Here is a 14747-nt window from a genome sequence, read left to right on the forward strand (position 1 = left end):
TATGTATCTTTTTCATGATAGACGTTTGAAAACGGCGTCAGCGCTTCAGGCTAGTAAGAACTTGGTCAATTATATCAGTCATAAACCACAGAGCTATGCTACAGTAATGCTAATTTGGCTCATTACCAAATATATTACCTAATATTATCGGTTATGAATGTTGCAAGTCATAGCGTATCAGGAAGTCATCAAGGAGCCTCGTTATAGATCATCATTGGATGCATCGGGACTATTTGTGCCCTTTTTTTTTCTCAGTAAAATCTATTTATGGTACAATACACTGAAATTAAGTTAGACTAATTTGATAATTTATCAAGCTTCCGCTTATTTCCTATCATTAGTTATTACTGTCAGTGCTGAACCTTGATCATGTCTTGCTGTTGAGTGGTTCAGCCTGGTTTTGGTCAGCTGTGGCATCTTAAAAGTCCAAAAGGGCAAAAAGCAAATAAAATCACAGGAAGTTCACCAGATGTGACATTTTATTGATGTAGTGTAGGATTAATTAAAAATATACTTATCAGTAACTCACAGTTGGTGCTGATTAAAACGATGAATCATAATCATCCAGCTCTAGCAGAGCTTTTTAAGCCACACACCAGCTGAAAACCGACAGTTCTCCCTCCAGGTCAAAGGTCAGCATTTAGAGCGCCTTGTCTGAAGTCAAGATACTGACACCTGGTTAAGCGCTGTGTGACATCACCAGGACAGCTGTGGAGATTAGCCCAGTGAGAGCCTCTCTGTTTCCGATTCGCCTCCTGATCAGGTTGCATTTCATCTCCCTGCAGGAGCAGTTCTTGTAAATGGCGTGAGTTTCTCTAGAACAGATACCAGGGAGCTGCACTTATGACTGACTCTAACAATGAACAGATGTTTTCTTTCCAAGGAAAGGAGGACAGCGAAACACTCCCAATTTGTGTTGGTGGACGTTGGATTGTGGCAGAGTCACCGTGCATACACTCCTTATTTTTTATCTCAAGGAGAAGCTTTAATGGTTGAAAATATTAAATATTCTCCTAATGTGTATGCTAGTGAGTTGTCTACTGGAACTTATAAAAGACTTTTAGGTCATAAAGATTTGAAAAGAAGTTACTGTCAAACATCTTTGTGAAGCATCTATTTGTCACTAAGCTACTAAAACCGTGCAGCACTGAACTAAGTAAGAGCAGGGCTTTCTAAATCTGTTAACCATCTCACCAGCAATTCTGATTAAACGGACTCACATCCTAAGCCTCAAATTCTCATCAGATGGTTCGACAGTTTCTTCAGCTTTAAAGTGATGATCCTAGTTGTATATTAGCTTCATGTAGCATGTTGAGATGAGAAAATGGAAACACATTTAGAGGTGACTGAATGACACCCAGTTCCAGCCTTCACATAGCCCTCAATTGCTACCTCACTGTGTCATTGCAGTGCTACAGTGGTCTGTAATTAATTTCTGTTGTCTCCTCAGTGCATTAAGACCTACAAGTCAGACTGGCATGTGGTCAACTACAAGTATGAGGACTATTCAGGGGACTTCCGACAGCTTCCAAAGTAAGTCTATAGTTAAAAAATCCTCAACTCAGCACTACAGTGTAGTTATAGAGGTGTCGTCACATTGTTATGAGGGGTTAATAAGAACTGCTATGCTATACAGCCGGTTTAAAGCTAAATCCTGCAGTCACACAGTTTTGTATTTTTAGCCCGATCACACACGCAAGCTGGCGCCTATTCAGTTTTCTGTGTCGGACAACTTGCGTGACTCAATTAGAAAGAAACACAGCATACAAATAACTGTTGCACACATTTAAAAGACTGTTTCCTTTTCCTAGTGCATTGAGCAATTTCTGAACGTAACCAGTGTGGAAACCACCCTCATTGTTTAGAGATTGTGTCATCACCTCCAGCTTCTCCCGTAAAGAATCCTTATTTTATAACCAGCGTGTTAGAAAATGAGCTGACAGTGACCTTGTTGGTACAACTGCTGCCAAATCTTCTGTCACTTTACTGAATCTGGGGAAGTTGAAACAATGCATCGTGACGTCGGTCGCCAGTTTAAAAAATTAACAGTATTTTTAGATGGTGATTCTCACCTTTTGGCACCTGCTCATTTTCCAGCAAGCTGTGTGTGCGTTGTGTTTCCACGAGGAGCCGAAAAGTCGTTTGTGCTCCTCTTGAGAAAGCCTCAAAATGTAAAATGACTTATTATAAAAAATAGGGAAGAAAAAAATTAGAATGATCTCACCAAACTGCTTCAGTCACACATGCTGGATAGATTAGCAAAGCCATGAAAGAGCCATCGTAAGCTGTCTATAGTGCTCTGTGTGCATATGAAAAACCTGCAGTCTTTTGTTGTTGTGATGAATAGATTCACTTGACATATCTCCCCTTGAGCTATTATACTTACACTGTATTTGGGTTTTTCCAGTAAAGTGTCCAGGCCTGATAAATTGGCTGTCCATGTATTTGAAGTGGATGAAGATGTCGACAAAGATGAGGTGAGTTCTTTGTCAGAAGATATGGACGGTGTGAAGAAACACCCATTGCTTATTTTTAGTTTCTAGGGTGCCTAAAGTTTCACGTACTGTAACTTAGGGACACTTTCAAAGTGAAAAAAATCAAATGTGTATATTTGACCTCTCCCTGATTGTGCTTATTTAACCATCAAAAGACCAAAACAGCACTTAAAACTTAAAAATTCATAAATAAAGCACAAACATTGTTATGAGGAGTTTTAGCCACTTTATTAGATACACCTGTTCAATTGCTCATTAATGCAGATATCTATTCAGCCAATCGTATGATATCACATGACCATTTAGGAATGTAAAGATGCTCCAAATGACTTGTTGAAGTTTAATCCAAGCTTTGGAATAAGAGCAGAAAGGTGACTTAAGTGACTTTGAAGGTGCCATAGTTGTTGGTACCAGACGGGCGGGTCTGAATATTTCAGAAAATGCTGATATGCTGGGATTTGATTTTTTTTTAACAATAGTCTCTCGGGTTTAAAGAGAATGGTCAGAAAAAAGAAAATAATCAGTGTGCAGAAATTCTGTGGGTCACAGGAGATTGGCCAGACTGATTTGAACTGATAAGAAGGAAAAAGAAACTCAAGTAGCCATTCGTCTAAACAAAGGGATGCAGAGGAGCATTTCTAAAAGCGCAACACACTGAAGGAGTACAGCTGCAGAAGACCACACGAGTCACCACTCCTGTTATCTACACACAGGAAACTGTTCACACTTAGAGTTCACACTGGCTTAATCTTGTTGTTGCCGATAAGATGAGTCTCAGTTTCTGTTGCAACGTTTGGAAGGTGGGATGAGAATTTGAAACATGAAAGCATGGATTCATTTTGCCACATATAACACGTAGTATCCATGTTCTGATGGCCGCTTCCAGCATGACACAAAGCTCAAATCTTCTCAAACTAGTTTCTTGAAGATGACAACGAGTTGATTGTATTCAAACGGCCTCCGCAGTCAAACGATCACAATCCAACAGAGCATCATGGATGTGCATCCAGTAACTATGTGATGCTATCATGTAAACATGGACTAGTTCTCAGGGAACATTATTGAATCTATCCCATGAAGAATTAAGGCAACTCTGAAGGTAACAGAGGATCGAACCCAGTACTAGCAAGGTACCTTTAAAAAAAATGAAAAAATAAAATGTGTGTTTGATACCAAATTACATCCAGTGTGTCAATGTGCAGAACAGAGCTCCATTAATGTTTGTAATGCCACTAGTGAAAGTCTGTTGATAGATTCAAGTTTCCTCCTGCACAGTAACAAGGTTGCAATAAAAAGAGATAAAATAGCTCAGGAACTGCTCTTAACAAAGTTTGTGGACTTTTTGATTAACTGGATCATGATTTTAAAAAAGGTGAGTTTAGTTGTCATTTAGTTCTATTATATTTAACATAGTTCTTCAATTCCTTGTGAAACTTGGCAACTGACAGGGGAAAAAAACTAGATGGATAAATGGCACTGCGTGCCAGAGAGAGGGGGAAAAAATCCCAGCGTTTAATTTGGGTGTGAACTGTTCCTTTAAATAAGAGTTCATGTTAGTTTTTAGTTTTTCGCACAATTGAGTTTCTTGATTCCTCTTGATGACATGAACCTCACCCTCAAAAATGTTGTGCACTGTTAAATTTCACTTATCCCCACTTACGCCTTTCATGTTTTTATTGTACGCCGATAAAAGGCATTTTTGTGTCTAATAGGTGAGTTAACAGTAATTACAGCGTTGCACGTGCACCATGTATTTTGTTTCACATTGAAATTTAAGGGCTCCAGTGCAACATTTGGACCTTTTTATCCTCTGCTAATTCATGTATGACAGAGTGGGTGTGCAGTCTTGTACAGATTAAACAAGTGCTTGTTGTCTTTGGAATGACTGGGAGGAATTCACAACAAGGAGGCTCATAAGTCACCTGACAGACACTCAGATTTGTTGGGAGTCTTCAAAGCCTTAAAGATAATGCGGAGCTGTTAGAGATACAATTGTTAAGGTCAAACCGCTTCATAGGATGTATGATGAAGACCCTGACCTGCCCTCATTGCACAATATGTCAAACTGTGCCTCCTATAGGCAAGAGAGTACAGGAGCTGAAATACAATGCATGATCTTTAGAAAGATTTCTAGAACTCCCTTTTAAATAAAAGGAGCTTTGATTGAAAGAAGTGCAAGTCCCCAGAGAGTAAAATCTGGGAAAGGAGGATGGGAAAGACTTCAACACAATAGAAAGGCTCATCCTTCACGACCTGCACTACAGAATATTTTTAAATGGGGAATTTCCTCGTGTAGATGAGAGAAAAGGATATAAAGCCTTCCTGTAAATTTCCCGAAAGAAATCTTCGTGCCTGTTCTAACTGTACATTGAGACCACATTCAATATCAGCTGTGTAATGTGGTTTATCTGCACTTTGTCTGACTGTAGATTTTTAGTGTGGCCTTTTGGGTTGGGATTTTTTTTTTTATCATGTCCTTGACAAAGTTTTCTCGGGCAAAGAGAGTTCTGAGATCCTAAACTCAGAGACTTTACTGCTTATTTGCAGACCTGCAAATGTTGTCTAGACACTGACTAGTGGAAATGGGACTCTGAACCTTTCCAGGTGCTTTTCAGCTCACTTCACAAACTTCCACACTGAAATTATTATAATTCCTGCCAACGCCCAATAAAGCAAATCCCTTTTGCCTTATTGGGCTGAGAGAAGAAGCCGGACTCGAATGATAACATCTTGAAAGCCAATTCGCTCTTCTCATTGTAGTCTTTCAAATTTGGAAAGTGTATCTGCAAATGATATGCAAGGCTGATATAAACCTGGACCAAACTATAGAGTTTGACCGCCGTATCTCCTCTTTCATCATTATTCCCCTAATTAGTTTATTTTTACAGATCACGAGAGCGGTGATTGTGTGAAAGGCGTGATCTCATACAAACCTCCGTGAACGTTTGAGATGAGTGGGCCCATGTGTCACAGATCTGCTATGAAAGCTGAGATATATTTATTTAGTTTAACAGTCATAGTTTGTTTTATGTTCTTCTGCCTTGGTTGTTTGGACTGAGAAAGTCCTACATAGTGCCGGGATCTGTGTCATCTCAGACCACAAGATCAAAGACTTTCTGCACAGCAAGACAGAGCTTTGGCAGGGTGGGGCAATTGGTGACATATTATTGTATGCCGCTTCACCGCAAAAATGTCCAAATAACGTCACACGAACTTTTCTTTAGATAAAATCAGACATTGTTTTGAAATGTATACATGATGTGCGTGTGTGCATGTGCGTGCACTTTGTCTCCATGTTTATTTACTGCAGCTTGTTTCAACCACACACAAAAAAAGAAAAGTGAAATGATTTAATTCCTGAATTGGCACATTTGTGCATATGCTATAAAAACGACTAGATTTTAAATCTATATGGCTGGTTAAGATGTATGCATTATCCTTCTGGTGTTATGTAATTGTCTGATCTTGTGTTCTTGTCTCCTGCAGGACACAGCCTCCTTAGGCTCCCAGAAAGGTGGAATCACTAAACAGGGCTGGCTGTATAAAGGAAACATGAACAGTGCTATCAGTGTCACCATGAGGGTAAGGTGGCAATAAAGACCACATTAATAGACTGTATGCTTTATTTTTATTTTTTTCAACCCAAGTAATTGATTTTGTGCAATTTTTTTAACATTTACTAGTTCCAGTTTTTCAAATGTTGGGGTCTGTTTCTTTTCTTTGTTTTATATCATGGCACCCAAAATGTTTTGAACCAAATGAGCAAAGCTTTTTTTCAGTTAAACGTGATCAAAGTTACATGACGCCATCTTTGTTGTTTATTTCACATTTAGGAAAGTTCTCCTCATTTTACTATTCCATGTTTTTTCCCCTTCATATGACCACTCGCTGTTCAGTTTAACCTGTTTTAGTTATCTTTTTGCAGGCTGTAAGACAAACAAATAATTCTTATTTCCTGTCTTTCTTCTTTTTCAGTCATTCAAGAGGAGATATTTCCACCTGACTCAACTTGGAGATGGTTCTTATAACTTAAACTTCTACAAGGATGAGAAGATCTCCAAAGAGCCCAAAGGAACTATTTTCTTGGACTCCTGTATGGGTGTGATTCAGGTACATTAAGGCAGTGATTGCTAAACCTCATTGACCCAAGATGACCTGCATGCTTTGCCAAACGGGATATCCCTGTCTGCACATGTGGTACTGTGGCCCCTGGGGGAAAACGCAGTTTCCCCAGAATGAACCGGTATTATAACGATTTCCTCTTTCCAGTTGTTTTCTGTATAAATTTATTTCTCAGCATTCGGGATGAATCACTATCTGTAACAGGCGAAATTTGAACTGAAATTATTCTAACAGTGATGCGCTGCTGCTGAAAAGTGAGCCCGTGAGAGCTTCTCTTCTCCACTTCTATGAAACCTGAGCTCGCTCTACCCCAAGGTCGTGTTTTTCTGCTGACTGTCAGCTGTTGAAACAAGGTGAATGCTGAGGTCTCGATTTTAAGCACTTTCCCCGAGCCTCACAATCAATGCCACGTGCTAACAGCTGAATGTAGGCCAACACTCACTGGATGCATTATCATCTATCTACAGCGTCAACAGATGGAAAGAACCTGTTTTTTACCTCTGAGGCACCCAGCTGGCTGGGTTACCTCAAGTGTAAGCTGAAGGGAGTCTGCAGGATATTTGAATGCTTCAAGATGTGTGTGGGTTATAGTGGCTGTGCCATTCCTCGGGTTTGCTGAACCTCCACGTCGCCCAGTTTTCAACCAAAGACCCCTGCTCGTATAATTGCAGCTCCTGGCTCAGTCCAGCAGCTATCACTGCCAGCTTTCTGAGCTCATTTTTAACAGAGAATCTCAGTAATTAAAAAGAAAAACCATTTGAGGCTATTTTTTAAAAATCATTGTGTAACTAAAAAGCTCAGCGACAAATCCAAAACACTCAGTTTTGTTAATGTGGACTACTCCAAACTGGTCTCAAGAGCTGAGATATAATGGGACCAGATTATAAATCAGTGATAAAGAACATTTCATTTGATCCTTTTTCCTTATGTGTCTTACGGGACTGATTTAAGTACTGCTGTTATTTTGCGGTCTTCTGTTCGCGAGTGTTAGCCAATCAGAAGAAAACTGGCTTAGGTAAGTGGAGACTTAAAGAGAGAGGAGCTAAAAGGGTGTTTTTTTCCACACATTGGATGAACCGAGGGGCTTCAAGGCCAAGTATGACCAGAAATAATGACTACAATAGGTCCACTTTAATGAATATTAAAACTAAACTGCTTTTCCTTCTTTAATGATTTAAGCTGGCCCAGATGAAGTTGCTCCATGAGTATAACTGCAGTTTTTTTTAACGCTGCAGCTTAGAGATGCTAGAGAGGCTTCGAGCTGAGCCTCAAGCTGGTCCTCCACTTTGTAAAGACGCCAACATACAGTCAAACACACACTGCATTTGTCATATATCAACTGACCAGCACTCTCTTTGTAATAACAAACAGCTAAAAAATGTTAAGTGTTCTATGACTCAGTTTTCCAAAAGTTTTCCTTTCTCCTCTCTTCTTTCTTACTCTTTAAAGTAAGGATACAGATACAGTGCTGTAGGAATCATTTTAAGGACCGTCGAGTCAGTTTCCCTGAGTTGAGTCTCTGACCTCAGGTGATGACACTGGTTAAGTCTCTTTATCAGGACTCTGGTTTTATTCTTGTCCCAAACACCCCCCTCTGTGTTTACTCAGCTAGTCTGCAGATATTGTCTCTCCCTCCCAGTCACTCCCACTACATTGCTGCAGAGATAACCACCATAACACAATCCAGTGACTGTTGACAATAATAAAATGGCTCCTCTATTTCTCTAAAACAAATTCTTCTGGAGTCGTTTATTAAAGTACCCTAATAAGCATCAGACCTCAGAGTCACTGAGTCATAGACAAACTGCAGCTCAGTCAGCCCTCATTGGTTCTGAATGGGCTTTAATAGAATAACACGAAAGCCCAAATGAGGCAGTGGCATCAGCCTTCGTGGCTGTTTTGAGGTCATCACTGGCAGAAGGGCTTTGTTATCCAGATGTAAATGCTTCGTCCCTGCCTAACTCATGTTCCTTCCATTTGCTCACTGCAGCTTTTAAATTAAATCTGAGTTTAGATGCTTACATGTTTACCAAACTTGGACTCAATATTCAAATATATACCAGATCTTTGTTTTTGAAGGTTTTAACCATAGATTACAATGAAGTGAGGGTGATGGTGGAATAAGAGCAACTATTGCCTCATGGGGCCGTGTTCTCTTCAGAGGGGGGTGAAACATCCCTTCTGCCATGTTCACTATGTTCACTACTGGATGTTTGATGTTTAAAAGTGAAAAATTAAACTCAGTCTGTCTGTATGAGATTCCACTAATCCAATCTATTCAGTAATAACAGGTTTTTTATTTTTCTATCGTTATAATTTAAATTCAGTTTAATACATTTTTATTTATATAGCTCAAAATCACAACAGTAGTCTCAAGGTGGTTTATGTTACATGGTAGAGACTCTATCATAATACAGAGAAAACCCCAACAATCAAATGACCCCTCAAGCATTCGGTGACAGTGGGAGGGAAAAACTCCCATTTAACAGGAAGATACCTCCAGCAGAGTCAGGCTCAAAGAGGGGGAGCCATCTGCTATGACAGATGGGGGTGAGGCGAGGAAGGCGGGACACAAAACACACTGTGGAAGAGAGCCAGAGATTAATAATAACTAATGATTGAACGCCTGTTTTGCGAGATTCAATACGTTTTTATCTGCACTGTGTACAACTCTTTCCTTTCTCCCCCCCCCCCCCCCACCCCCCATGCCGTCTCTGCAGAACAACAAGGTTCGAAGGTTTGCTTTCGAGCTTAAGATGCAGGATAAGAGCACCTACCTGCTTGCTGCAGACAGCGAGGCGGAGATGGAGGAATGGATCAACACGCTCAATAAGATCTTGCACAGTAGCTTTGAAATCGCCATGCAGGAGAAGAGAAATGGAGACATTCATGATGGTATGTGTGCGTTTGTCCGGATTCTTCCACATGAAAGGGAGTCTTTACTTGTTGGTATTCCTGTCGAGATAGCTTCCTTATTCTGGGAAAAGGTTTTGTGAAATTGTGCAGATTATTGAAGAGAATTTTCATGCTTAGTCAGTTATTAATAAAGGCAACCTTCTCACTTAATCTCACTTTTTTTTCCCTGGCCGTGTGCATGTAGTATGTAGAGATGTGATACCAGACCACCCAGGCTTTTAATACTCACCTCCTGTCTCACAGGAGGCTTAGCCGTGAAGCAGAGAGGCTGAATGCCTCTGCATAAAACACTCCACTAATCTTTCTAATTCCTCTGCTTGTATTAATCATCCTGTGCATGAGAGAGGGGAAAGAATAAAAGCGCTATTGCGCTTAAAAAGATCTGGAAGCTTTCTTTTAAATATGCCACTGAGACCTGCAGTATCCCTATCTCAGTCCCAGGTGATTCCTGCACAGCTGAATTACTGTTTACCGAACTTTCACGTGTCAGTGAGTGATTAAAGAGGTTTTACAACCCTAGGTGGTTTTTCTTAAGGTTTACATATTTTCCCCACACCCATTGTTTCTTGTATTTTCTGACAGATGATGATCTTGGAAAGTCAGACAGCTCCTCTGGCAGTATGGACAGCTTTCAGGTAGGTCCTACTTTCTCTGTTGGATGTGCATGCATTCTTCTTATGGAGATTAATCTCCTATCCTCACTGAAGTAGCAAGAAGGCACAGAAGGAACCATCCTTGCCACAAACATGTGTCTTAAATTTAGATTTAAATGTTGAGGGTGACACAGCCAATTTCCCAGTGATTCATTTGTTTTTCATCCGACCTGACATTAAACACAGACCCCCCCCCCCCCCCCCCCCCCCATTGGCCTTCTCAGGATTATGTCTAATATGATTTTTCCTTTAAGAGTGCGTTTTGCCCAGAATATATACAGAATGCATACAGTCAGCAATATCCAATCCAAGATACCCAGCAGAAAAGCATTAGGAGCTTTGATGATTTTCGAGGATAGAATCCTCTCTGGTATTTAACGGGGAAACTGTCTGACAACTTGCAGGCTGCAAATATTTTTCCGATATTTATGGTGTTTTTTTTGTTTTGTTTTTTTAAAAGCTCTTCTTGCTGTTATTGTGATGAGTGGTACATAATAGTAAAGCCATATGTGCATGGAAACTGGTGGTAACAGTTGGGTGGAAAACAGTTTGACAGGATAGAGTGTGCTCCAGTGAAATGTGTGCTGGTACCACCTGACTCTCACCCCCGTCTGCACAGCACAATCGGCCTGTAAAATATGGAGTCTGACTTCCAGATCGGTGCGAATGACAAATGTTCTACTAATAAAAAAAACAACTCGCCGTGAATCTCCCGGCCAGCGTTTCCACTGTTTCAGACAATTTGCGGTTCAGTTTAGGAAATGCTTTCCTTCTCCGCAGAGCACAAGAGATATAGAGTCTAGGATGAAGAATGAAACCAGGCTGAAGCTGTTCACGCTGGATCCAGACACACAGGTAAATTAAAGCGCACTAATGTTCACTTTGTCCCATTTGGTGATAACACCCGACCCAGTTTAATGCTATACCGTCTTTTGAACTATCTTTAGAAACTCGATTTCTCAGGAATAGAGCCAGACGTGAAGCAGTTTGAGGAGAAGTTTGGCAAGCGTGTGCTGGTGAACTGCAACGACCTCTCGTTTAATTTGCAAAGCTGTGTGGCCGAGAACGAGGAAGGGCCAACAACAAACGTAAGCTGGATCTCTTTTTCTTTTTCTTTCCGCATCAGGCCTTACATAACAGAAATATCATTATCTGCCTGACTAAGGATGGATGAGATGGTTTTGTTACAGCGGGCCGGATGGACTTGTCTTATTATTTGAGCTGGTGAACGACTCCTGTTGGCATAGCAACCAGCCTCCAGGCTCAGAAATGGCAAACAATTTGTGTAATGAAGTCTGATGTCCTGCTGTCCCTCCCAGCAGAAACTGTCTATTAAAACTTCAACATGGTCCACGCGCACGCAGAGCAAATGCTTCAAAGTGCGTTCACGCAGCTCCCTCCACTGAAATTTTACAGCAATAGCTGTTAGCTGTTCGTGAGACACGTGTCTATCAGTCCAGCTTTTTCTCTGATGCCAGTGGTCAAATATATTTATATGTACTGTAAAGTCACGTGACACTGGATCCACTGAAATACTACAATGTAATTAGTTATATTTATGCTTTTATTATTTAATACTCTTTATTTTTATCTACACTACACCAGTGCACATCACATTAAGTTCAGTAAAATTAGTTATTGTTAGCTGTGGCCCTTGGGAGCATTTTATGTGGCCTGTAGGCACAATAAAGGACAAATACACTGCTTTTTTTTAAATCAACATCATACTTTATCCTTTAAAGTATCCTTTATCCAAGTCATATTTTGATATCTTAGTGTAGTACAAGATGAAAGGAGCCATCATAGCAGCCCAAAGACATCACAGCATACCTAACACATGTGCATAGTACTTTAGTCTAGACTTGTTCTAATAAATTGACACTGTGCTCTTTCTCCAGGTGGAGCCATTCTACATCACCCTGTCGCTGTTTGACATCCAGAATGGCAGAAAAATCTCCTCTGATTTCCACGTTGACCTAAACCACCCCTCTGTCAGGGGCATGATGCCCAATAACAGCAGTCAGTATATGAACGGGGGAGGCGATGGCCGAGGCGATGGCCGACCCGACAGCCAGCGGTTGATCCATGGGATGCCAGAAGCAGCCATGCAGTATCCCAGACAGGTGAATAAACACTTGAAAAACACAGATTCTTGTTTTTCTTCATCTTAATGACTGCACTGGGGAAATCTACCAATAAATATTCAAATCTGTTCTAACATTTCGATTCATAGGGAGTGTTTTCGGTAACATGCCCACACCCAGATATCTTCCTGGTGGCCCGTATAGAGAAGGTGCTTCAGGGGGGTATCAACCACTGTGCCGAGCCATACATGAAGAGTTCAGACTCCACCAAGGTACTGACCCCGTGTTCCTCTAGAATCAGCAGATTCCACCAAATTATTCCACATTATGCAAAGATAATCTTCCCAGTTTGTAATCGCTGACCAGTTGCGCAGAAACTCAACAAAAGCATTGACTTTGGCTCTACAAAGTAGGTGCACACCCCGAGGGCAGAACAGTGGGTATTAATGTGATTCAGTCCAGCATGCTGGTCGAAGGACTGTGTGCGTGTGTTTGTTTTCTCAAATGTGTGTGTACTCTGGTTGAGATTGGCAGCTTGCTGAATATTGTTACAGTTACTGTAAGAGACGAGGTCCAGCTTGTGCGTGTTTGTGTTGAAGCTCAAGTGTGTTCCTGTTTTGCACCAGGTGGCACAGAAGGTCCTGAAAAATGCCAAGCTGGCATGCAACCGGTTAGGCCAGTACAGGATGCCATTTGCCTGGGGAGCAAGGTACTTTTCCTCCTTAAATACATCTGCATGCTGTCTCTGTGAGTTTTACATCAAGACCACAATTCAAACGGACATAAACCAACACCACAAGTGCTTAAGGAAGTGATTTTATAGTGATTTTAAATCCCAAATGTCACCAAACATTGCTACGATTAAACCGTCGCAGAGAAAGAATTAAGCATTAAGAATTAATTGCTCTGCTTCAACAAATCAAGTTCAACCAAAACTCAAATATATGCGTGTTTCCTCTGGCAATGTAGTGCTGCTAAGTAGTGGCCTGTTATCCAATAAGTGTGCTCTTTTTTTTTTTTTTCAAACAGACTTAATGTTTGAGCCCATAAAATTAGCAAGAAAGCATTGACTGAGGTCAAGACTGAAAGGTGTTTTCCCATAGTCTTATATAGGAGCCCAGGTCTTTTTGCATCCAGAGCTATCGCCATCTGGTGGCCTTCAGCGTACCCAAGCATACGTGTCATTAATGTTAGCATCCTGTTACAAGCATTGTCACAGGTGGATAGATGCTTTCTTCTGCATAGCCGTGCGGTAGGTGAGTCATGTGGGCAAGGGAAACCTCTACAAACATTATCTTTAAAACTGGACAACATGCACTAACATGATCTAGATAGACAAAAGTCACTACAGGGCGGAGAAAAACATGTAATTTGATGTTTAAAGTGAACTATTCCTGAAGGTTTTCTCTTTTTTATATCAATGTATGCTTAGATTTTGGGGTGGGTTTTTAATACTCATTGTGAAACTGTTTCCCTGGGCTCTAGTGATGATGATTTGTTAGTGGTCTGGTGACATATTATACACTCAACATTTACTCCAAAACCTGAATAAATAAAGAAATGAACAAATATTGTGAAGTCTAGTGTAGTCCAGCAAGCTATCAGTCTCCTTTGTTCAAATATAATAATCGATAAAAAAGGAATTTAGATGCCTCTGACTTTTCTTCTTTCTTGCAGACCTTTGTTCAAAGATGCTTCAGGGACTCTTGACAAAACTGCTCGCTTCTCCGCTCTATATAGACAAGACAGCAACAAACTGTCCAACGACGATATGCTCAAGCTGCTGGCTGATTTCAGGAAGTTAGTAATGTTTCTCCAACTGCACTCTAATATAAACTGTCTGAATAGTTTGCAAGTGCTCTGTAAGGAAAATATGAGCCTATAGGTTGTGTTTTGGCAAAATGCTGGACTATTAGTATATAAAAATCAGATCGTTGCTCAGAAGTGTTAACGTGTTCACATATGGCTCATCTAATTTCTCGACGTTAGCCGTCTGTTTCTTATTCGGCCTGTGGTAAACGATAGCAAAGGCTTAACTTGAGTTTATTTTCCTTTCCTCAGGCCGGAGAAGATGGCCAAGCTGCCTGTAATCCTAGGAAACCTCGATGTTACCATTGACAACGTAGCCCCAGACTTGCCAAGTAAGCCCTCTAAATTCACCCTATGAAGCCAAGAGATGAGAACTGCCTCTGCTCAGACTAGACAGGTTACATTGTCTGCAGGCTGTTTATTTGTTCTGTCCTGTTTCTCTCTTATAGATTGTGTTACCTCATCCTACATCCCTGTGAAGCAGTTTGATGTCAGCGAGAAGAGCAACATCTTCGTTGAAGTGGAGGAGTTTGTGCCGTGCATTGCCAAATGTTCTCAGCCTTTCACCATCTACAACAATCACCTCTATGTCTACCCGAAGCACTTGAAATACGACAGCCAAAAGTCATTTGCGAAGGTATTTCATTTATTCTGCGATGTTATTTTGT

General features: G+C 40.7%; 1 protein-coding gene across 13 annotated transcripts in view; it reads left to right on the plus strand.

Annotated features, from left to right (window-relative positions):
* Positions 1 to 14747, plus strand: part of LOC146500647 (dedicator of cytokinesis protein 9-like) — a 72686-nt gene that overhangs the window by 38625 nt on the left and 19314 nt on the right. For all 13 annotated transcript variants that reach the window (XR_014869683.1, XM_085134427.1, XM_085134425.1 and 10 more), the window contains exons 4-17: positions 1451 to 1533; positions 2408 to 2477; positions 5982 to 6077; positions 6471 to 6605; positions 9338 to 9512; positions 10116 to 10168; positions 10967 to 11041; positions 11134 to 11274; positions 12085 to 12309; positions 12420 to 12542; positions 12897 to 12979; positions 13948 to 14070; positions 14332 to 14411; positions 14529 to 14716. Coding sequence is in view for 12 of the 13 variants with exons in the window: in XM_085134427.1 (XP_084990553.1) it covers positions 1451 to 1533; positions 2408 to 2477; positions 5982 to 6077; positions 6471 to 6605; positions 9338 to 9512; positions 10116 to 10168; positions 10967 to 11041; positions 11134 to 11274; positions 12085 to 12309; positions 12420 to 12542; positions 12897 to 12979; positions 13948 to 14070; positions 14332 to 14411; positions 14529 to 14716 (1650 nt within the window). In the remaining variant the exon portion in view is untranslated. The remainder of the gene's footprint in view (positions 1 to 1450; positions 1534 to 2407; positions 2478 to 5981; positions 6078 to 6470; positions 6606 to 9337; positions 9513 to 10115; positions 10169 to 10966; positions 11042 to 11133; positions 11275 to 12084; positions 12310 to 12419; positions 12543 to 12896; positions 12980 to 13947; positions 14071 to 14331; positions 14412 to 14528; positions 14717 to 14747) is intronic.

This window comes from Neolamprologus multifasciatus, chromosome 16 (assembly GCF_963576455.1).
Source record: "Neolamprologus multifasciatus chromosome 16, fNeoMul1.2, whole genome shotgun sequence".
NCBI classification, from domain to species: Eukaryota; Metazoa; Chordata; class Actinopteri; order Cichliformes; family Cichlidae; genus Neolamprologus; species Neolamprologus multifasciatus.